The sequence below is a fragment of the Protopterus annectens genome, chromosome 8.part0, assembly GCF_019279795.1.
Source record: "Protopterus annectens isolate FY-2018-M chromosome 8.part0, PAN1.0, whole genome shotgun sequence".
Lineage (NCBI taxonomy): Eukaryota > Metazoa > Chordata > Ceratodontiformes > Protopteridae > Protopterus > Protopterus annectens.
Genome location: NC_056741.1, coordinates 1,949,928,592 through 1,949,952,593, shown reverse-complemented (window position 1 = coordinate 1,949,952,593; position 24,002 = coordinate 1,949,928,592). Strand labels below are relative to the sequence as shown.

At 38.3% G+C, this 24,002-nt stretch overlaps 1 protein-coding gene across 1 annotated transcript in view; it reads left to right on the top strand.

The window, feature by feature from the left end:
• The window catches only part of ATP2C2 (ATPase secretory pathway Ca2+ transporting 2), a 629,254-nt gene that overhangs the window by 589,028 nt on the left and 16,224 nt on the right, over positions 1-24,002 (top strand). Inside the window, exon 25 of the mRNA XM_044081473.1 lies at positions 17,595-17,690. Coding sequence (XP_043937408.1) covers positions 17,595-17,690 — 96 coding nt within the window. The remainder of the gene's footprint in view (positions 1-17,594; positions 17,691-24,002) is intronic.

The following is a 24,002-nucleotide window of genomic DNA, read 5'->3' as shown; positions in this document are numbered from 1 at the left end:
AGAGTTTATTTATCCCCAATAAAAAAACCTCAGTCAGCACCTGTCACCCCTGTCAATGGGGGAAAAGGTGGAACCCCTGGGACAAATTTGTGGTTTCCATCCACTCATTAAGGTTGCACTTGAAGAGGGTCAGTGAGAGTTTCTGTTTGACATGACTGGGAAGTCTATTCCAGAGACGGAGCAGCCTCTGAGAGACAAACCTGTCCCTTCAGCAGGTTTTGTTGATGTTGCATATTAGGTTTAGGCCTATCAAGTGGATAATTGTAGGCAAAACACAAATCACCTCTGAACAATCTGTATGATACCAAGTAGAGTGATAGTAATTTGAGCCTGTCCACATAGGACAGGTGTTGGAGGCCATGGATTCTCTTTGTGAGGTATTTCTGTGGCCTTTCCAGTTGGTGCATGTGTTTGGAGAGGTACATACCAAACAGGGCATTATACTCAATTGTGGGTCTAATGAAGGAGTAGTACAGAGAGTTAATAACCTCCTTTTTCTGGATGCAATCCCTTTACTTATGAGATGAACCAAGTAAAAGGCTTTCCTGACTATTGCCACCACATTATGGGAACAGTATATGCAGAATAATGTTTTGGCGGAGGAATGAAATTTAAGGGAAGGTAGGAACTGAATGTACTTTATAATGTTTAGCTGAAAATGACTAGATAGATAATAAGTGATGTATAATGTTTGCAACTGAAAATATGTCAATATGGTTCATTTTTATTTATGAGTGTATGATTGCCTATGTCATAAGTGATAATTTAATAATGATGTTTCTTGCTTAAAAAAAGAGGCACAATTCAGTGACTACTACTGCATTAAAAGCCTTGTAGAGAAACCTAGTAGGGCAGGTCCATAAAATTATAAGTTGCTCTTGTTCTCAGACACGTTTTAGGCTTTCGCAGGTAGGCCTGTTATATGTCCAATGTTATTTAAATTAATTTATCAAAATAGAGCATTAATCCAATTAGACTAATTTCAAGCTCTCTTCTTCACAAAACTAGAAAAAAACTGCTTGTGTGTTCCTGCAGAACCATATTTGTATGTCAACATGAATTCTGAATGTAAAGAAAAATTATGCTTTCAGTATTAACTGCATTTTCTCACTCTTGTTCATTTTATCCTAATTCAGTCTGAGGCACAGTGGGCAAAAAAATCCAAAATGGACAATTTTTAGCTGCTAAGGAAGTAACATAGTGAATTGCATCTATACCTAGAGGTTCATAGGTTAGTACTAGGCTATCTGTCCTTGTGGGGCCATTTTAAGCATAGCTACATTTGCCATCCCAAAGGTAAGATTCAAACCCTTGTACATTGTGTCTATGAGCTAAACACTTTACCCATTATGCTATCCCCCAATCCTTTAACAAACAGCAACTATAAAAAAATCTGTCCATTGTTTTATTTATTATTTGTATTTTGCTTGTTATGTGTCTCCCGCTTCACCTGCTGATGTTTTTCTATATCCCCAGACATGTTTATAACATGCATACTGCTTTTTAACAGTCACAAAAGGATTATGCAGAGAATTTCAGTTTTGTATGAAGAATACAGAGAAGGTAATATTTGGTTAGGTGATGGTGTAATGGTTAACCTATTTACTTCACAGACACATGGTATATGGCTTGATTCTCACCCCTAAGGAAAATTGGCTAGGCTTAAGTTGGATTGCAAGGGCAGCTAGCTGAGCACTTACCTATAAACCTGTAACAACACCTTAAGCTACAGTATAAAATAAAATTCACAAGAAAAAAATGCAGTAATTTTATACAAGTATTTTTCAGAAGAGATGCTTGACCCAGACTAGAAGTTTGTTTTGATCATGAGAATAATACAATGACTGTGACAAATGAGTAGCTACAGTCCTGTTCAGCTTCAAATTTTTAACCAAAGAAGGGTAGGTAGCGGCTACAGTTTACCCAATGGGAGGGAAGTGAGCAGACAAGGTGAGGCACGTTATCTTTATTGTCCATCAGAATCTATTTTTCTGTAATAGTGAGGTAAAGAATTCTTACTGTGAACAGGAAGTAAGCTACCCACCATCTGGGGTTAATCCATTTAGTGAGTTATCAGAGGCATTAGCAGGTTTTCTTAGTATTTAACTCAGGCTGATGCTGTCAGTGAATGAGCATAGATTCACTCCTCCCCTTATAACTACACTTGTTAATGTTCCGTAGAAATGAACTAAGAACTGCCTTGAAATCTCAGAGACTTCAGTTTTTCTCATGTGGTGGCATAGTTTTTCTGTATTATGCTGAATGCTTCACCCCCTAAGGCATGCTTCATTGGCAGTACTTACAAGAACATGGGTCTTGACTATGTTTTTTTTAAATTTATCATATTTTAATGGGATAAATGGGCTGATCTGCAGACCCTTTTGAGCCCTGGTATGGGTTTCAAGGTAAGAGGCAGATGCAACATGTATGTGAACAATTTAGTACAGTAAATCAACAAGCTTGTTTTTGTGAAGCAGGAGAAAAGTGGAGTACCTAGAAAAAAAATATGCCGAGATAAAGAGAACATGCAGGACTTCAACAGGAAGTCAGTGGAAGTGAGGACTGAACCCCAAACCTTGGCGCTGTAAAGCAAAGGTCTTTTGGGTTTCCCAGTGAGTGTTACATACTAATTATAACTTGCTGTTGCAGTGATGACCTGAGGTAGGTTTGAGTTGTGTGCAGATTAATTCACCACAGAGCTGAGAGGGCTCTGCAGTGCGACTATTGGATTGATCACATTAAAGTTAACTACGTCAGGTATGGTCCAATTGATATAGAATACTGGCTACTGAACAATAAACTGGACTTATGACGTTAGTGCAGTAGAGGAATGCTGCTGTTGACAGCCTGGAATAATATAAACACTGGGGTATGACACAACCTTCATTAATCTCAGTCAGTAAGAATAGATACTGGAAGTAATCATTTCAAAACACATATTTTTCAAAGAGTTACCATTTGTGGCAGTACGACAAAGTACAATTAAAGAATAAAACAACTGAAGACATATTTATTTTACATAAAATACAATGGGTGTATGAAACAAGCTTCCAGAGAACCTGGTAGAGTGAAGAGAGGAGTCCAGCAGCACATGTATAAGATAGTTGTAGAGACCTAGGACCAAAATAAGCAGGCAAACTAAGTGAACACAGAGGGAAGTATATAGATTTCACAAAGGAAGCAGCCCTTATCTTCCCTCAATGTCTAAATTACTGCTTCCTGTTCAGTGTCACAGACACACCAGAAAACCAGAAAGAGACCTTGGTCTATTCTGAAAAATAATGGTAGATTTCTGACTAGTACGTCGGGGGAAGAATCCTCCTACACTGATAGTGAAGGTGCTTTGCCCCAGGAGTCACCAATGCATAAGAAATCAAATTCAACTCCCCCTTTAGAAGGGGAAAAAGGCAGCGGGGTGGCCGCAAGCACAAATATGGAAAGCGGAATAGATTCTGTGGAGGGCTTGATAACAGCACTGTTAAGATAACAGAGCAAGAATATCACAATGTGTTAAATTTGTCGGATGAAAATCTAACCACTGAACAAATTTATCTGCTCAATAAATGCCTTGGTTTTGTACCAAGCTTTTTTAATAATGAATATAACATTGTGTCAGATGTTATTAATTTTTGTCGAAATCTTAACCTCAAAATATTTTTTTCAGATGATACTGTAGTGAGTTCTCAAAGATCTACCAACTTTAAGTTTTTGAAATCACAATTCCAACCTCCCATGAATAAAAATGTTTTAATCTTTCAACAATCAGTATTAAGGGAGTTGCACTTTCCATATCTAGAGTCACATATTGAGGGAGATAATATCTCCCCATCGGAGAAAAAGGCCCTAGAGGAATTGTGTAATAATAAGAATATAGCAATATTACCGGCTGACAAAGGAGGGGCGGTTGTGGTTCTAAATATGAATTATTATATTCAGGAAGGCTTAGAACAGTTATCAGATGTTACATGCTATATGAAAATGTCTATTGACCCGACTCTTAATTTTAAAAAAGAAATTGACACTTTTTTAAAATTGGCAGAGGATGAAGGCATTATTACAGCTAGCACAGTGCGACATTTAACGGTACATGACCCTCAAAAACAAATCTTATATTTGCTTCCTAAAATTCATAAATCCATATCCAAACCTCCAGGGAGACCAATAGTATCAGGTATAGGTTCCCTTATGGAACCTTTATCTATGTTTTTAACACAACACCTTAAGCCCTTGTTAACTAAGGTCAGAGCCAGGTTACAGGACACTACACAGTTCCTACAAATTATAAATGACACACAACTGGAACCACATTGGTTAATGTGCACGCTTGATGTGAGGTCTTTATATACCAGCATACCCCATTGGGCAGGTTTACAGGCCCTGGACTATTGGTTGGAATATACCCATTTATATTCACCAGGATTTAACACATTGCTTGTTTGTATGACTGAACATGTGCTGAACAAGAATGTTTTCTATTTCCAAGGGGAATGTTATTGGCAACTTCAAGGTACAGCCATGGGGGCATCTTTTGCCCCCATATATGCAGATCTATTTATGGCGTACCTTGAAGAATGCATGATATACAACCTTATGCATAATATATACTTGGTTGAAATGGATATCTGACGCAGATACCTCGATGATTGTTGGATGGTGTGGCATGCAGATTCAACATATTTGCAGGAATTTGTTGAATATTTAAATAGTAACATATGGGGTATTGTATTCACTGTTATGTATGATGTTAACACTATTAATTTTCTTGATGCTATGGTGTATAGGAATAATGACCATACATTGAGTACCAAAACATATAGGAAATATCCGCAATACAATACCCTTTTACATGCATCTAGTATGTATCCACGCCATACCGTTCGCAACATACCAAAATCACAATTTCTGAGAATAAAACGTATCTGTTCATCCAAGATGGATTTTGAATCAGCAAAGGAGGACTTACAAAAGAGATTTTTGGATAGAGGTTACCATTATTCGGACATTTTGTCAGCTAGTAGAATGTCAGATATCCAGGATAGAAGCCAACTATTAGAATATAAGAAGCATCATCAATCAGGGACTGAATCTACAGTCAGATTTGTTACGACTTATGGCAAAAACCATAATGTTATTAGAAACATTCTTGATTCGAATTGGAATATATTATTAGCTAATGATCATCTTAGAAACATCTTGGGCCCTAAATGTCAATTCTCTTATAGAAGGGGTAAAATGTAAAAGCTATGTTCTCTCATTACAAGCACAAGGAAAGTGGTGGGGCTACCCATAAACAGTTGACAATATCTGGGGATACTCTTGTTGGTACATTTCCATGCGGCCATTGCACATCTTGTATCCAAGTGGCCAAACTTAAACAGTTTACCAGTATGAACACTAGTAGAGTTTATGACATTAGGGTGTTTGGTAACTGTAGTAGTACCTGGATTATTTACCTGGCAAAATGTCAATGTTCAGCTTTTTACGTCGGACAGAATGATTCACTCAGAATCATGATGGGGGAACATAGAAGTGACATTAAAAACAAAAAGGAAACCAATGCCCTATATAGGCATACGGTTAAACATCAGAATGCTAAATTTATGTTTACAGTCATTGATAGAATAATGGGGGATCGAAATAATCAACAAGGGTGGCATACCATACTTAATAATAAAGAAAAATATTGGATTATCCATCTTGGTGCCCTATTTCCCCCAGGGCTGAATGATCATTTGTAGATTAAAATCTTATGTATGTATGTAGCATAATATTTGTATGACAACTATATACAACTAGTTATATTTGCTAGTTGTAAAACTCAGTTTTGATTTTGAATGCATACCAATGGCTATAGAAATATGTAGTGGTTCATAATAAGGTGTGGTTATGTTATGGTTAACCGGAAAAAAAAAAATTCTTATGCCTAGGTATCTGTGCATCTATTATTAGTTATACAGTCCACTGGATATACATATGTATATTTATCATTATCACGGTTAGTGTTTGATATTATAATACATATATCTATGTATATTATATATAAGAGTTATATTTCATTTTTATAGACTATATATGATGCCTTATTTATTAATTTTCTGATAATATTCTTATACAAATTATTGTGCTATTTGGTTGTTAACATTTAAACTAATTTGATGAATTTACTATTGTTATAACTATATGCATACATAACTTCATTTTTTATTTATATATACTTGAGGTATTCTTATGAATATATATTTATGTTTAGATATTATGTATACATATATTATTTTCTGGTGTATATTGTTTGCATATATATAGGGATTCATTACATTTTTGTTAGGTCTAAATGGTTATTACTTGCTATGTCTTTAATTTTCTAACCAGCTTGTGGTTGGATTATACCAAAATGCTATTGGTTGATGGTAATTATAAATTGTAAGGAATGTTCACAGATGTCTTTCTGCTTTTTCACTGAAGAAGGCTATAGAGCCGAAACCGGTTTGAAGTTATAGGCTGTTTGGCATTTATATGCCTTTTTGACATCGTTTTATTTATTTAATAAAATACTTTATGCTGCATATGCTGGCCGTTGTCGTTGTCTTAACACCAGAATTCTTGCCTGTAGCTGTTATACATTAAAATACCATCAGGATGGTCTGCAAGAAGTACCTGAAAGAAATTGTTCTACAAATATTAAAGAGTGAGAACACAAATGAGGATGGCCATTTTTCTACATGTTTTGTCATAACTGATACACAAATTAAAAATAACTTAGAAGTCTATGGCTAGATTAATAAAAGCTGCAGCTGGCACTCTTTCAGCATTGATTGGCTTATCATATTATACATAGTAGGTGCCAAAAAGAATCCAGCTATAGGCTGCAAGGTGCTACTTCCCACCATGCTGATAGCATGTAGTTCTAAGCAGAAATATTATGAGTTTCAAGAGCATGCGAGAGGCAAGCATTAATTATTAACCTTGTTGACTTGGGGAAATCAGGTTTCTATATGTCTATCATGCTGTCTCAGAGAAAGGGGAACTATAGAATGTCTAGTTGTCAGAGGTGGTATAGATTGGATATCTTATACCATGTAAGCTACTGAGGGATATCCCAGCTGAACCATCACCACCACTTGTGAGGAGATCCATAGTATCCAAGCAGAGACCCACCTCTGGAGTAGCAGAAGACAGATTATAACAAAACGAGACACTAATTATTGTTGGACTGTGTGTAGGACTTTGGATAGAGATCTGATTATTGACTGAGTGAGGGGACAGGCAAGTCCTTGGTGGGATAGGGATAAGCAGTGGATACTAATTCCTAAAGGATGGCCACACTTATTGAGGTGTTAACAGTCACTGACATGTTGGCTGCGGTAAGCAGAGAGCAATGATCGCTAATCAAAACTGGCTGGGTATGCAATGCACATCAGTTAGGTTAGGTAAGGGGGAGGAAGGGGACAGCGAGAGCAGTCAAAATGTGTGAGTGGGCTAGGAAATTGTATGGACACTCTGATTACTGATAAAATATATGAGAGTTGTGGGGTGTCCACTGGCTATAAGAGTAGGCAGGGCTCATTATTACATCACAGTAAAACTGAGGGCAACAATGACTACTATTCTGAGTGGAGAATCACAGACACACATTACCATAGAGATTGTGAGGGTGATAGGATGAGTGTCACTTACTGATCACGTTCATATGATTTATGGGGAGTTGGAAAAGAAGAGAGGCAGTCAGCATACACTGCTTTGGTTAAAGGCCTACACAATGGGGCGGTGTTTATTTTTTCGTTCAAACTGTCAGAACTTCCTCAGCAAGTGTCCTTTAAGAATCACATGCCACCACTGGGGCGGGGGACATTTTTCTTAGCTTTAATGAAGCAGAGGTTAGCAGGAGGAGCAGATTCATGAACTGTGTTTCCTTATCCCACATTCTATGCCTGCACAGTTATTGAGGTATAAATCAAGCATAATGTGTTCCTGCGTACTTTTTGTTGTCCTAAGGCTATGTCTACTATGAATAAAAGCAGCATTGTTAATATGGTGCTATGCTGTACCCATTACAAATAAAAACTAAACTCTCCTAACATGGTTCTATGCTACTTCTTAACTCTTATAGGAATCCATTATGTTATGCTACTTGTAAATGTCTGCCACATTTAACAATGTGAAAACTACAAAGTTATTTTACAAACTGAATACATATATCTTAGGAAAAAAATGAAAATATTTTAGTGGTGAATTTATCTGTACTACTGAGGTATTGTAGCCCAAATGTAATGTTCTACTGTTGCATGTAACCTGTAGTTATTAAAAACTACTAAAATGTGTTACACATATGTAAACAGTTACATATTAGCTGTAAGTATCCTTAACATTATTTATGATGTTTCAGTAGATGAGTGTTCCCTGTACCTGATTTGATAATGATGCATATTTGTTAGAATGTCTACAATAAAGTACATACTTCATAATATATAACAGCAGCATTGTAAAGGGGACCACCATCTAAATTGTGGGGGATTTAAATCTATCACATAGTTCAAGAAGGCTTTCTCCAAATACTATAAGTATAAGTAAACTAAATGTAAATGGTTTAGAGACCACTGTTAACATTAACATTCTGCGATCACTCAGCATAACTTATCGCCAGCATGCCATATATACAGATGTATTGTATAGTAAATACCTTGCTTCTAAGTGTAGATAAATAGCCTGTATGTGTAGGTTTGTTATAGGTTCATAGGTTCATAGGTTCATACTAGGCTATCTGCCCGAGGGCATTTACAAGCCTAGCCCATAGTTTTGTGGCTTACGCCACCCCTTTAGTATGGGGAACTATACCCATTATTTTGCTGTGCCTCTGTCGAGCAGTGACACTGAGGAAATCCCTGGGGTATATCTGCGATCTCCCATCCATTGGTCAAGATTTCTCTTGAACAAGGCCAGCGAGGTGCTCTGCCTCACATATACCGGGATTTTGTTCCACAGCATAGGGAGTCTTTGGGTGATGAATCTATCCCTCCAGCACGTCCTATTAATAGCCGTGTCAAGGTTTAAGTCTCCGCCCTTGTGGCTCTGACGGATCTAGATTTTTTGAGGTGAAGCATATTCATCAAATCTGGGTTTGACATGGCCTTGTATGTTAGGCAAAGGTCACCTCTGAGCAAGCGGTAAATGACTGAATAGAGCTGGAGTTCTTTCAGTCGGGCAGCATAGGACAGATGTTTGAGACCCTTTATCCTTTTGGTGAGGAACTTTTGTGGCCTCTCCAGCTGCTGCAAGTGTCGGGTCAGATACATTCCGAATGGGGCATTGTACTCAATCATTGGTCTGATGAGTGATGAGTGTAGGGAGACTATGACCTCCCTTGATCTAGATGAGAATCCCTTCATGATAAGGTGGGCAATGTAGAAGGTCTTCCTAACTACTTTAGCTACATGGGTGTCGAATGACAGACTACTATCAACCTGGGTCCCCAGGTCCTGATAACTTCTTCTGTGCTCAGTGGATTGCCACCTATTTGGTAGCTAGGGGTAACCTTGTTTTTCCCGAAGGGTATGACTATACATTTTGGCATTTAACTTTAGGCCATGGCTCTGGCACCAGTTATCCATTTCTGTGAGACCCTTCTGAAGGATATCTGTGTCAGATGTGTTTTCTACTATGGCCCAGTTTGCAGTCATCTGCAAACTTTGTCAGCCATAACCCTCCTGTGTTTGCTTGTACTTAGGAAAAGTAGATGCCAAACAATAGTGGGCCCAGGACTGAGCCCTGTGGTACACCACTTGTGACAGGCTTTGAGTCTGACATGGCGCCAGCAACTCTGACCCTGTGGGTTCTGTCCACTCAGCCAGTTTGCAACCCATCTTGTGATGTATGGGTTAACATTTAAGCTGATGAGTTTTTCAATGATACCCGAGTGGGGTATTGTATCGAAGGCCTTCGCCAGATCGAGGTAGGCTGTATGGACTGCCTTTCCCTCATCAATGGCTTTGGTGACTGTTTGAAAAAGTCAACCAAGTTTAGAAGGCATGATCTGCCTTTGACAAAGCCAAACTGGGATGGATCCAATGTCTGCAAATTCCCTATGTCTTTATTTATGAGGTCCATTATGATCCTCTCCATGGCTTTGCAGATAAGGCTTGTCAAGCTAATGGGCGGTAATTTCCAGGTCGGTGGAGGCACCGCCATTGTGAAGTGGGACCACAGTTGCAGTGCGCCACTCCCTGGGTACATATCCAGAGGTAAGACTATGATTAAACAGCTGTCCTAGCTGTGGGTTTAGTTCCTCATTGAGTTCGTGGAGCACACAGCCGGGGACACCATCAGGTCCCATGGATGCTGTGTTTTTGCTTTGGAGAGCAGTTCTCACTTGGGCGTTGGAGATGTTTGGGGGGCTGCAATCGCTTGGTATAGATATCTCTCCTTTTGGGGGGGAGGGGGGGAGAAGTTTGCACTGAACCTGTCAGTCAGTATGTTGGCAATGTCTGTAGGATCAGTAATCTTCACATCATTTTGAACTAGTTCTGAGCATATCTGGGAGTTTCCTCCCAGGTTTATAACATAGCTAAAGAAGGCCTTATGATTGTCTTTTGAGTCTTTAGCTATTTTTCTCTCAAAATTTGCTTTGGATGATTTTATGAGAGCTCTTAGTTTTTTACTTATAGTGATCAAGGGTGTCTTACCTTTTAAGGATTTTGCTCTATCTTGTAGTAGCTTCCTCCTTTTGTTGTAGAGTTTGTTTATGGCTGGGGTCCACCAGACTGGGCTTGCCTTTGGTACAAAGAGTCTTTGTTTTGCTTGGGATTGCCTTATCCATGCAGTCCTGCAGGTGCTGGTAGAAGGCATTTGTAAGTGATTCAGCGGCTTGAGTACTGTTTTCCAGCTCGGGCCTTAAAGGAGACCACACTAGTCTTTAGAAGTGTGAAGTCGGCTTCGAGAAGTTCTTTACTGTGGTCTTTTTATTTCAGGTGGGGTGGGATGAGGACCTCCAGCGAGATTAGTTTGTGATCTGATCTCACCAGTGAGGGGTATACTTCGGTGTTGAACATTGTGCTCCCATGTTCGTGATGATGAGATCAAGTATGTTTTCTCCTCTTGTGGGGATGGTGACTAGTTGTTCCATGGCATTTGAGTTTATGAATTCCAGGAACTTTTGGGCTAGGGTGTTTGGGCTTGAGTAGTGTTCCCAGTCTATATTAGGGTAATTGAAGTCACCTAGTATGATGGTGTTTGGTGATACATTTATCCCTCTAGTGTTTCAGGAAGGCCATGTGAGGTTCCTGAGTTTGTGAGGTGGCCTGTAACATGCTACAATTTGCAGAGCAGTCTTGCCTATGGTTAATTGCACCTGGATGGTCTCCAATGCATCGTCGTTGCCACCAGTCTTGAGGTGTGGGTGTCCTTGATGAATATGGATACCCCCTCCTTTCTTGGTATTGTCCGTTTTGGGGCGGGCATGATATGAGGTAAAATCTGATAGTGCTGGGGTGCTCTCAGGAGCCTTGAACCAGGTTTCTGTCACAGCACAGACATCGATGTTCTCCATACTGAGAAGGGCCTCGAGTGCGTGCATTTTGAGATTTAGACTTCTGGCATTGAGCAGCATTACTCTTAGTTTTTCCTTTTTGTGTTCTAGGTGGTAGGTTTAGAATTTGAGCCTTGCCTAAAAAAGGCACTATGGGGGTGGCAAGAGCCTTTGCCAATATCCGAAATCCCAGGGGTGACAGGTGCAAGCCGTCCCTTGCGAAGCAGCGTGGCTTGTCCAGCATGTCATCCCAGGCAGACAGACATTGGATCCCCTTTGAATGACACCAGAGTTTAAGCCAATTGTTAAAGCTGATCATCTTATTTCTGTATTGTGGCATCATTCTTGGTGAAGGTAGGATACTGTATTGAAAAAACAAAAGAAGGTGCACCATGAAGCAAGGTCTTGATAAAATCAGTCTCCAATGGATAAAACACAGGTTTATTGGTATAAAACTCGAACAAACTGCAGTATGGTAAGCGCTTTCGCGTTATCACTAACGCTTCATCAGACATTAAAGCAGCTCAAAACCAACTGTTTAAATAAGACATGACACACAAAACATGTGTTTGCAGTAGCGAATCAGAGTAAAAGTTGTAAAACACAAAATGCAAACATTATAAAATCCTACCATACATATTTAGATCATTGGAAAGCATACACAAAATCATAGAACTAATCTAGCATATCACAACAGCATGTTGATGAAAAACAAACCCAAAATCCTTCCTAGTGTCTCAAAGGTCTGTTTGCTAAGAAGGTTTGAGGGCTAGCCTATCATTTATACCAAATCTATGGGCTTGTAACTTTAAGATCCACTTGCCTTCTCTTTCTTCTACTTTATTCTTAATGTCTCCTAACGACCAGTTCTTCCTACTAGTTCAGAACCTGAAACTTAAAGCAGTGTGTGGATCCCAACTCCTTGATGTGTTTGGCTAGTGCATTGGTGATGTTGCTCTTGGCAATAGCATAAATATGCTCCCTGATGCGTTCCGCATTAGGGTCCTAGTTGTCATGCCTACATAAAAGATGAAACATTGCTGACATCTAGCAACATATATCGGACATTCTGACCTGCAGTCAGCATAGCCCTTGAAAAAAATAAATCGCCTGGTGTGGGTGTGTAAAGCAATCTGTAGTATCTATGTGTATACATTGATTGCAGGTATGACAGGGATGTGTGCCTGTCTTGCTAAGTGATCTATAAGATGGTTGGTTGACCCTGTCATAACAGAGTAATCTGTTGAGGAAGACATGTTCTTATATGCTACCTGGGTCTCTCATCAATAAGCCTCTTGATCCTATCATCTGCCATCAAAAGTCTCAATTATTGTTCAAAATATTCAACACGTGTTTGTTCTTATTAGTGTAGGAATAATAACTCTGTGGATGTCAGAGTCCTCTTTGATCTTATTGTTGGCGAAGCGTCTCGGTCTATTGATCCAGTGGAGCTCCTACATCTTTCCTAAGTCCATAAACTTGCAGTGATCTGTCCAATCACATAGTCACGGTCATAACCTCTTGAAATAAAGTTCCTGGCTAACTGTGATTTATGTTCATTGTACACCAGATCTTGGGACGTTAACTTGGACACCCTTAGAGTTTGGTTCATAACAATATTATTTGTGAACATGTCTGGGGTGCATGCTATGACCCGGTGAAGAAGATTATTCCTCAACAAGGTTTCCTGTAAATCTCAGTCTCAAAACTGTGATTGCCTTTAATAATCTTGACATCTAGGAAATCTATCTCCCTATTGGCCTTAGAGTAATCAAAAGCAAAGAAAACTGGTCGTCCCATTTAGATAGTCAATAAAGAGTTGGAGTTGTTCCAAGCTACCACCCCACAGCAAAAGATATAAATCCACGGCGATTAAAATATCTCAGATGTTCCCTATATGCAAAATCGGGAGTAAAGATGTGAGTCCTCCCATTGTGCCAGTACCAAATTAGGGCTGGCGTTGGCACAAGGTGTGCCCATCGCTACGCCTTTGGTCTGCAGGTAATATCTCTCCTCATAGCATAGGACGTTGGTAGATGTCAAGATTATTAAAGGCAATCACAGTTTTGAGACTGAGATTTACAGGAAACCTTGTTGGAGGAATAATCTTCTTCACCGTCATAGCATGCACCCCAGACATGTTCACAACAATATTGTTAAGAACCAAACTCTAAGGGTGTCCAAGTTAGCATCCCAAAGATCTGGTGTACAATGAACATAAATCACAGTTAGCCAGGAACTTTATTTCAAGAGGTTATGACCGTGACCATGTGATTGGACAGATCACTGCAAAGCGATGGACTTAGGAAAGATGTAGGAGCTCCACTGATCAATAGACAGGGAGAGGCGTTCCTCGGCCAACAATAAGATCAAAGAGGACTCTGACATCCACAGAGTTATTATTCCTACACTAATAAGAACAAACACGTGTTGAATATTTTGAACAATAATTGGAGACTTTTGATGGCAGATGATAGGATCAAGAGGCTTATTGATGAGAGACCCAGGGTAGCATATAAGAACATGTCTTCCCTCAACAGCTTACTCTGTTATGACAGGGTCAACCAACCATCTTATAGATCACTTAGCAAGACAGGCACACATCCCTGTCATACCTGCAATCAATGTATACACATAGATACTACAGATTGCTTTACACACCCCCACACCAGGCGTACTTTTTCAAGGGCTATGCTGACTGCAGGTCAGAATGTCTGATATATGTTGCTAGATGTCAGCAATGTTTCATCTTTTATGTAGGCATGACAACTAGGACCCTCATTGAGCATCAGGAGCATATTTATGCTGTGCCAAGAGCAACATCACCAATGCACTAGCCAAACACATCAAGGAGTTGGGATCCACACACACTGCTTTAAGTTTCAGGTTCTTGAACTAGTAGGTAGAACTGGTCGGGTTAGGAGACATTAAGAATAAAGTAGAAGAAGAAGGCAAGTGGATCTTAAAGTTACAAGCCCATAGATTTGGGTAAATTTTATCATTATCATGTTTAGTGTTTGATATTATAATACATATATCTATGTATATTATATATAAGAGTTATATTTCATTTTTATAGACTATATATGATGCCTTATTTATTAATTTTCTGATAATATTCTTATACAAATTATTGTGCTATTTGGTTGTTAACATTTAAACTAATTTGATGAATTTACTATTGTTATAACTATATGCATATATAACTTCATTTTTTATTTATATATACTTGAGGTATTCTTATGAATATATATTTATGTTTAGATATTATGTATACATATATTATTTTCTGGTGTATATTGTTTGCATATATATAGGGCTTCATTTTTGTTAGGTCTAAATGGTTATTACTTGCTATGTCTTTAATTTTCTAACCAGCTTGTGGTTGGATTATACCAAAATGCTATTGGTTGATGGTAATTATAAATTGTAAGGAATGTTCACAGATGTCTTTCTGCTTTTTCACTGAAGAAGGCTATAGAGCCGAAACCGGTTTGAAGTTATAGGCTGTTTGGCATTTATATGCCTTTTTGAGATCTTTTTATTTATTTAATAAAATACTTTATGCTGCATATGCTGGCCGTTGTCGTTGTCCTAACACCAGAATTCATGCCTGTAGCTGTTATACATTAAAATACCATCAGGATAGTCTACAAGAGGTACCTGAAAGAAATTGTTCTACAAATATTAAAGAGTGAGAACACAAATGAGGATGGCCATTTTTCTACATGTTTTGTCATAACTGATACACAAATTAAAAATAACTTAGAAGTCTCTGGCTAGATTAATAAAAGCTGCAGCTGGCACTCTTTCAGCATTGATTGGCTTATCATATTGTACATAGTAGGTGCCAAAAAGAATCCAGCTATAGGCTGCAAGGTGCTACTTCCCACCATGCTGATAACATGTAGTTCTAAGCAGAAATATTATGAGTTTCAAGAGCATGCGAGAGGCAAGCATTAATTATTAACCTCGTTGACTTGGGGAAATCAGGTTTCTATATGTCTATCATGCTGTCTCAGAGAAAGGGGAACTACAGAATGTCTAGTTGTCAGAGGTGGTATAGACTGGCTATCTTATACCATGTAAGCTACTGAGGGATATCCCAGCTGAACCATCACCGCCACTTGTGAGGAGAACCATAGTATCCAAGCAGAGACCCACCTCTGGAGTAGCAGAAGACAGATTATAACAAAATGAGACACTAATTATTGTTGGACTGTGTGTAGGACTTTGGATAGAGATCTGATTATTGACTGAGTGAGGGGACAGGCAAGTCCTTGGTGAGATAGGGATAAGCAGTGGATACTAATCCCTAAAGGATGGCCACACTTATTGAGGTGTTAACAGTCACTGACATGTTGGCTGCGGTAAGCAGAGAGCAATGATCGCTAATCAAAACTGGCTGGGTATGCAATGCATAGCAGTTAGGTTAGGTAAGGGGGAGGAAGGGGACAGAGAGAACAGTCAGAATGTGTGAGTGGGCTAGGAAAATGTATGGACACTCTGATTACTGCTAAAATATATGAGAGTTGTGGGGTGTCCACTGGCTATAAGAGTAGGCAGGGCTCATTATTACATCACAGTAAAACTGAGGGCACCAATGACTACTATTCTGAGTGGAGAATCACAGACACACATTACCATAGAGATTGTGAGGGTGATAGAATGAGCATCACTTACTGATCACGTTCATATGATTTATGGGGAGTTGGAAAAGAAGAGAGGCAGTCAGCATACACTGCTTTGGTTAAAGGCCTACACAATGGGGCGGCGTTTATTTTTTCATTCAAACTGTCAGAACTTCCTCAGCAAGTGTCCTTTAAGAATCACATACCACCACTGGGGCGGGGGACATTTTTCTTAGCTTTAATGAAGCAGAGGTTAGCAGGAGGAGCAGATTCATGAACTGTGTTTCCTTATCCCACATTCTATGCCTGCACAGTTATTGAGGTATAAATCAAGCATAAAGTGTTCCTGCGTACTTTTTGTTGTCCTAAGGCTATGTCTACTATGAATAAAAGCAGCATTGTTAATATGGTGCTATGCTGTACCCATTACAAATAAAAGCTAAACTCTCCTGACATGGTTCTATGCTACTTCTTAACTCTTATAGGAATCCATTATTTTATGCTGCCTTGTAAATGTCTGCCACATTTAACAATGTGAAAACTACAAAGTTATTTTACAAACTGAATACATATATCTTGGGAAAAAAATGAAAATATTTTAGTGGTGAATTTATCTGTACTACTGAGGTATTGTAGCCCAAATGTAATGTTCTACTGTTGCATGTAACCTGTAGTTATTAAAAGCTACTAAAATGTGTTACACATATGTAAACAGTTACATATTAGCTGTAAGTATCCTTAACATTATTTATGATGTTTCAGTAGATGAGTGTTCCCTGTACCTGATTTGATAATGATGCATATTTGTTAGAATGGCTACAATAAAGTATATACTTCATAATATATAACAACAGCATTGTAAAGGGGACCACCATCTAAATTGTGGGGGATTTAAATCTATCACATAGTTCAAGAAGGCTTTCTCCAAATACTATAAGTATAAGTAAACTAAATGCAAATGGTTTAGAGATCACTGTTAACATTAACATTCTGCAATCACTCAGCATAACCTATCGCCAGCATGCCATATATACAGATGTATTGTATAGTAAATACCTTGCTTCTAAGTGTAGGTAAATAGCCTGTATGTGTAGGTTTATTATTCTGTGTGTGCTCTGTACTTACAGGTAAGAACTAGGCTAGCTGTCCTTGTGGGCTATTGTAAACCTAGCCAATTTCCCTTTTAAAGGTAAGAATCAAACCCTGTACCTTGTGTCTGTGAGGTAAAACCTTAACGCTGTACCAACCCCAACATGCATTAGTACCAAACTGTTGCTATGGCATATAATTATGTTTGTCTATGAATACGTGTCACTTCATCTATACTCTCTGGCTGTGGCTGAAAAGGGTTACCAAACAGTAAATAGATAAATAAGGTAAAAATGCAGTAAATTGTAAAAATGACAGTCATTCCTAATAGCTGTGTTTTGTTCAACATTCCACAGTTCCAACCCGATGGCTCCACACCACGAAGTACAACAATGACCTTCACTTGCTTTGTGCTGTTTGATATGTTTAATGCACTTGGGTGCCGTTCTCAGGTACGTTGCATACTGTTCTAGTAAATACTGATGCCACTAAACTGCACTTCTGTGGTGATGATCTAGCAAAATAAGCCATTTGTTTTATAATGCTAATTTATTTCCTTTAAAGATGGTCCAGAATGTCTGCTTTGTACATCGATGCTGTTATATGGCCATTTTCAAAGATAAAGTGCAAGGCTGCAGAGTGTCGTATAAGGGCTAAGTAAATTTAACTACCTTATCTAAATTATCAGCTGATGGAAGGAGATGTGAAAGTGAAGGAAAATAAACACAGTGTGTCATTTTTATTGTTCTAAGATTGTTGCTATGCATTTTGGCTGATGCTATATCAGTTCTATAGACAGAAACTAAACAGATGGAAACTTTAGCATAAGCTGAATGCAAGTTTTCAAATTTTCAATAACTTTACAAATTAATGAAGGACAAGAAAAAAAGTGTTATTCATTACAAACATTTGTCTAGCATTATTTTACTTTTTTTCAGGTGGAAATAAGTCACAAGTATAGCTTTCAGTATTTACTTCTTCTCAACCCCACAAAAAAAGTAAGAGACTTCAGTAACCTTACATCTGGATCTAAGAAAAATAGAAACCACAAAAAATAATACTCAAAACTATCACAACCTTGGAGTATCACTTTCTGTGGTTTCAGCTTTCCTACACACCACCTGGATGAAGCAGTTTGTCGCTCTTGGTTTTTGGTTTTGGATTTGATCTAAGAAAAGTATCTCAAATTCTATTGTTTTGCCAAGCTATTAAAGGGCCAAGCCACTGCATTGAAATGTTTGTGTGTGTATAGATAGATAATAAATAAATGTTTATATATATTGACAGGAAATATTTAAACACAGTCAGGTAGGAATTTTGTCTGTGTTTGAAAATATAATCAGTTTGTATCAGACTAACACTCCTCTTGTACAGGAACACTGGGTTTTATTGACAGGCTATTTTATATTTCTAATATATAAAATTATATTATTGGAGAATTAATTTGACATTTGCAATATACAGAAGCATTGCTGACATAATAGTGCTTAACCACTCTTGTGTTCTTTGTGATGACATGGGACTTTGAAGAGGAAGCTGAAGACAGTACATGACAAGAAAATGGCTCATAAATGCAACAGCTCATTTTGTGAGTTACAGCACTCTGCAAAATAAACTGAGATGCGGGATTTGTTTGAATGAATGCAATGACGAGAAAAAAGTGCATAACACACTTCACAAAGTTGTAGGCACTAGCAACTGGTGACTTTGGCAAGAGTGGTAGCAGGAAGCAAATGAGTGGGTGGGGTTAAATGGAATTGTGTGGAGCTCTATGATGACAGGTCTGCGACTAACCCCTATGATCAAACAAATGATGGTATCAGATAAGTTCATCTACAAACTGCCTCAGGTACCAACTCATTCTAGCCACTTCATGGAATATGCACACCTCAGATGTCTGTCTACTGTTAACAAGGCTAGCCTAGGTAAAGGACTCCATACCCCCCACCATTGATTGCACATTGGTCCTCTTGTACCTCCCCAGTGCCTTTCCCATCCTGGCCCCACAACATCCAGATAGATTACTTCTTTCTTGTTTATTTATTTGTTCACTTGGTCTTATTTTTTTTTCCTCCATTCTTATAACATCCAAGAACTAGCCAGGACTGCATTATAATAAGTGTGGAGGAAGTAAGTGAATTAAGCTGAGGCCTGACTGTGCTTGGTCCCCAGAAATCAAATGGTTCTTGATTCTTTGAGGTATGTCTTACAGATTTTTACAACCTTATGATCTAATGATGGCTTAAACAAAAAGTCATGAGTAAGGAAAGACATTAAATCTTTTTCATCTTTTTTTCAGTGAAAAATAAGTTGTGTCTAAAACTTAATGACTAAAGCTAACAAAATAGTAATACCCAATAAACTCAGATGACAAATGCTTGCAAAAAATATATAAATTCTATATGAGAAAAGTGTCTGTCTGCGTAACTACCCAAAAAACAGCTACCTTTTGTGTACCTCTCTAATGTTAGATTTGGATTAATGTAAAAGTATAAATGGCCACAGGCATATATTATACAGCTAAGGGTCTTGGAGAGAAAACTAGAACACTTGCATAAAACTCACAGAGACAAGGAGTACATCTGAGCAGCAAACAGAAGAAGTCACTGCCAAAAACATTACCATAGAACCAAGCCCTGTGAGATGGCAGTGCTACTGGCTGCACCATTGTGCCACTTGTTAGTTGCTACCACACAAATCCTACCCAGATCAATGTAGCCGATCACTTACTTTGTACAATATTAATGTTTGTGAAAGAAAGTGAAAAATATTCATGGCCAACCTGTTACTTTAAGATATACACAAACACACACACACACACACACACACACACACACACACACACACACACACACACACACACACATTTTCATCACAGACATCCCCTGAACCCAACAATTATATTAACTTTATTGACTGTGCATACCTCAGATGTCTGTGTTTAATAAAAAAACACAGCCACGGTAAAGTATTCCATGTGGGTTTACATAAATGCACACTAGTTCTGGAAAAGCTATAATAATGACTACTTAACTTGAGCTAATGGGCGCAGGTTCAGTCACTTGTATTCATCAGCAGATACCAACAGTACATAGTTTCATAGGTTCATAGGTGTGTACTAGGCTAATGGCCCTGGAGCCTTTACAAGCCTAACCCATAGGATTACCCTGGCATTGTATCACCCGACCATAGTTTCCAGTGCCTGTGTCGAGTAGAGCCACTGAAATGATCCCCAGGGTGAATTTGCTATTTCCCATCTACTCATCAGTGAGGTGTTCTGTTTGACATGTATGGGAAGTCTATTCCATAGCATGGGCAGTCTCTGGGTTATGAACCTGTCCCTCCAGCATGTTCTGTTGATTGTGGTAATGAGGTTGAGGTCTCTGAAGCATGTGGTGCAGAGGGTTTGGGATTTCTTTAGATGTAGCATTTCTAACAGAGCTGGGTCAAACATGGCTTTATAAGTCAAGCAGAGATTGCCTCTAAGTAGGCTATATGAGACAGAGAATAGTTGGAGTTTTTTTAGTCTGTCCATATAGGACAAGTGTTTTGTGGGGTACTTTTGCAGCCTCTCCTGTTGTTGCAGATGTCTAGTGAGATACATGCCAAATAGGGCATTGTACTTGATGATTGGTCTAATGAGGGAAGAGTAGAGGAAGACAATGACCTCTTTCTTCCTGGATGCAAAACCCTTAGTAATGAGATGTGCCACATAGAAGTACTTTCTGGCCACGATGGCAGTGTGGTGGTAAAAAAAGAGAGGTTGCTGTCAACCTGTGTTCCCAGATCTCTTATAACACCTTCTGTGATCAGTGGACTACCATCGATGTGGTAGTTCATGGGAACTGGTTTTTTCCCAAAGGGGCTGACGACACATTTTTTGGCATTGAGCTTAAGGCAATGGTTCTTACACCAGTCGATCTCAGTGAGGCCTTTCTGTAGGATGTCAACATCACTTGTGGAGTTAATAATGGCTGCCAAATTGCAATCGTCTGTGAACTTTGTCAGCCAGAGTCCCTTTGTGTTGGACTGGACTTCTGAGAAGTAAATACCAAACAGAAGTGGACACAGGACCGATCCCTGTGGGACTCCACTCATGACTGGTCAGCAGTCTGACTTGGAGTCAGCTACTTTCACACTGTGGGTTTTATCTGTGAGCCAGTTTGCAACCCACCTAGTGATATAGGGGTTGATGCCTAGCTTAGTGAGTTTTTCTATGATTACTGAGTGGAAAATCGTATCAAAGGCCTTGGCCAGATCAAGGTAGGCTGTATGAACCACCTTGCCTTCATCCACATCAATTAAAATTATTAACTTTGTGCACCTCGGACATGAGATTGTAATACAATAATAATAATAACAATTGGCCAAAATAATGTATTTTAATCCACCAACACACAAAATGAGACTACAATAAAATTAATAAATTCATAAGTAGCTTCCACACAGGAATACATTTTCTCAGCTCACTACTGTCAGAATACATTGTTCCACCCACTGCAAGCTCCCCACCTCTGAATCTCTGAGCTCAAGGATCAAAGAGAAAGCTAGAAAATAGAGGAACAAAGGATCCAAATCCGAGACAGATACTGCTTTTATTTATTTTGAAAGTTGCTATTAGAACAGGCTTTGTATCAGTATACTTATTCTAAAGGATCCTAAAATTGAAATTCAAATGTCTGTTGTGTTTCAGTAACTTCTCATTGATTTTAATTGATTTGCCAGAGAAACAAAAACCACAAATATTATGAGGAACAGACCAAAATATGATGCAAAAACAGGCACGTTATGCAAAATCAGGGAAAGTCAAGAGCATCCATATCACAGCATGTTGATTACACAGACACACACACACACACACACACACACACACACACACACACACACACACACACAAAAATACAGATGTAACTATGAATTATAGCTACTTGTTCAACTGTTACTACACTACAGAAGTTTGAATGTGATCAGGTGAATTAATGAATAAATACATACATTAACTACTATACAGGAATGTAACTCTTCATCTCACTGCTTTTGGAATGCAATATGCAACCCACTGCAACCAACAGCCCGTTTGCAAACCAATAAGTCTCTTAGCTCAAGAATCAAGCAAAAAAACTAAGATATAATGAATGACATGATACCAAAATCAGGGACAATCAGGAACATATATTGCCCTTTTATATGTCGAATGTTGCTAGAATAATAGGATTTCCATTAGCATTTTTTCCTAAAGACTGTTAAGTATTTAACTCAAATGTGTATTATTAGTTAGTGAATGGCACCCACATTGATTTTACAGAAGCAAAAACACAAAGTTTGCAAGAAAAACAATATATAACACAAAATCACGGATATACCTTGACATCACAAGACAGTTCAGAGCATTTTTGTAACCCTCATATACATACAAACACACACACACACACACACACACACACACACACACACACACTCACACACACACAGGCTGCCTTAGTCTGAGCGAGTCACCTGAGCATCCTTTGCTAATAGAAATAACTCCTTGCTGCTTCGTTCAGTAGCCCACTGAGATGCAGTTGTACCATAACAATTAGAACAATTTTACCAAGTCACATTTGTTGATGATGTCGACTTAAGACTCCAGAAATACGCAAAAAAATCCCAATGGAATGTGGAGGCAAGCCAGTAAATAATAAAATCAAACCATCAAAATTTGTCCTCAGCATGATAAAAAGCAAAGCGCTAATAAGCAATACTTAATCCAACACTAAGTTTATTGAATGTTTTTGTCAAAAAAATACAGAACTTGTGTAAAATGACTCAAAGCAGCACATTAATGACCATCATGGACATGTCCTACTCCCCTTTCCACAACAGTTTGTCTGCAAACACAAATATTAATGATGCACTGCCCTAGAAATTCTTCTTCTGCACAGCATCTGCATCTTCTTTGAAGAGCTGGTGTTCTTTATTCTATGCCATTTTTGGGATTTTCTTCTGCACTGTCATTAAATACACAGCTACTACATAGTATGAAAGGAAAGGCACTCTTTGGACCTGATTTTTTTCCTTATCAGGATCTTATGGTGTTATAAGTTATAGGTCTGCTGCTGCAGTTTGTTATAGTTGAGTGTAGTATAATTTATTCACTGAAATTACTTCTTAACAGAACAATATACTGAAAACAAACTGCTAGCTATTTGTAGTATAACTCATTCTTTCACATTCCTTCTTGACTTAGAGCAACACTTTGAAAACAAACTAAAACATCTGATATACGCTGTCATTGTTACTCAAAAAAGGCCTATAGTTCATTGGCAACATTTCATAGTTATTTTTTTTAGTTAGCTCCATGCATTTACTTGCCTAAAAGCATTATTTATTTTAAAGCTCACATAACAAAACAGAACAAATGCAGCTTTTTCAATACCCACTAGTAATTTGGCCACTGTTCCATCACCAATCGCAAAGAGAGCATCTTCACTTCTCCAGCCTTTCAAGTGTTATATACTAAAGTAATCTGTAGTTAAAGTACATATTTAACAGGTCAGTCTCTTTATTCAGTATAATAATTTTACCCGATGCTATTGATAGAGGTCTTTTTTTAACTACTACTGTTATACATAGTTGTGTAATCAGGATCTACTGCTATACATACTGCCACTGTTAATCTTGTTTAATGTAATACTAATCCTAAAGGGATCTCAAAGAAATTTGTAATGCGTGTGTTTGAATTCGAGTACCATCTTGTTTTCAATTAGAACAAAAAAACAGAAATA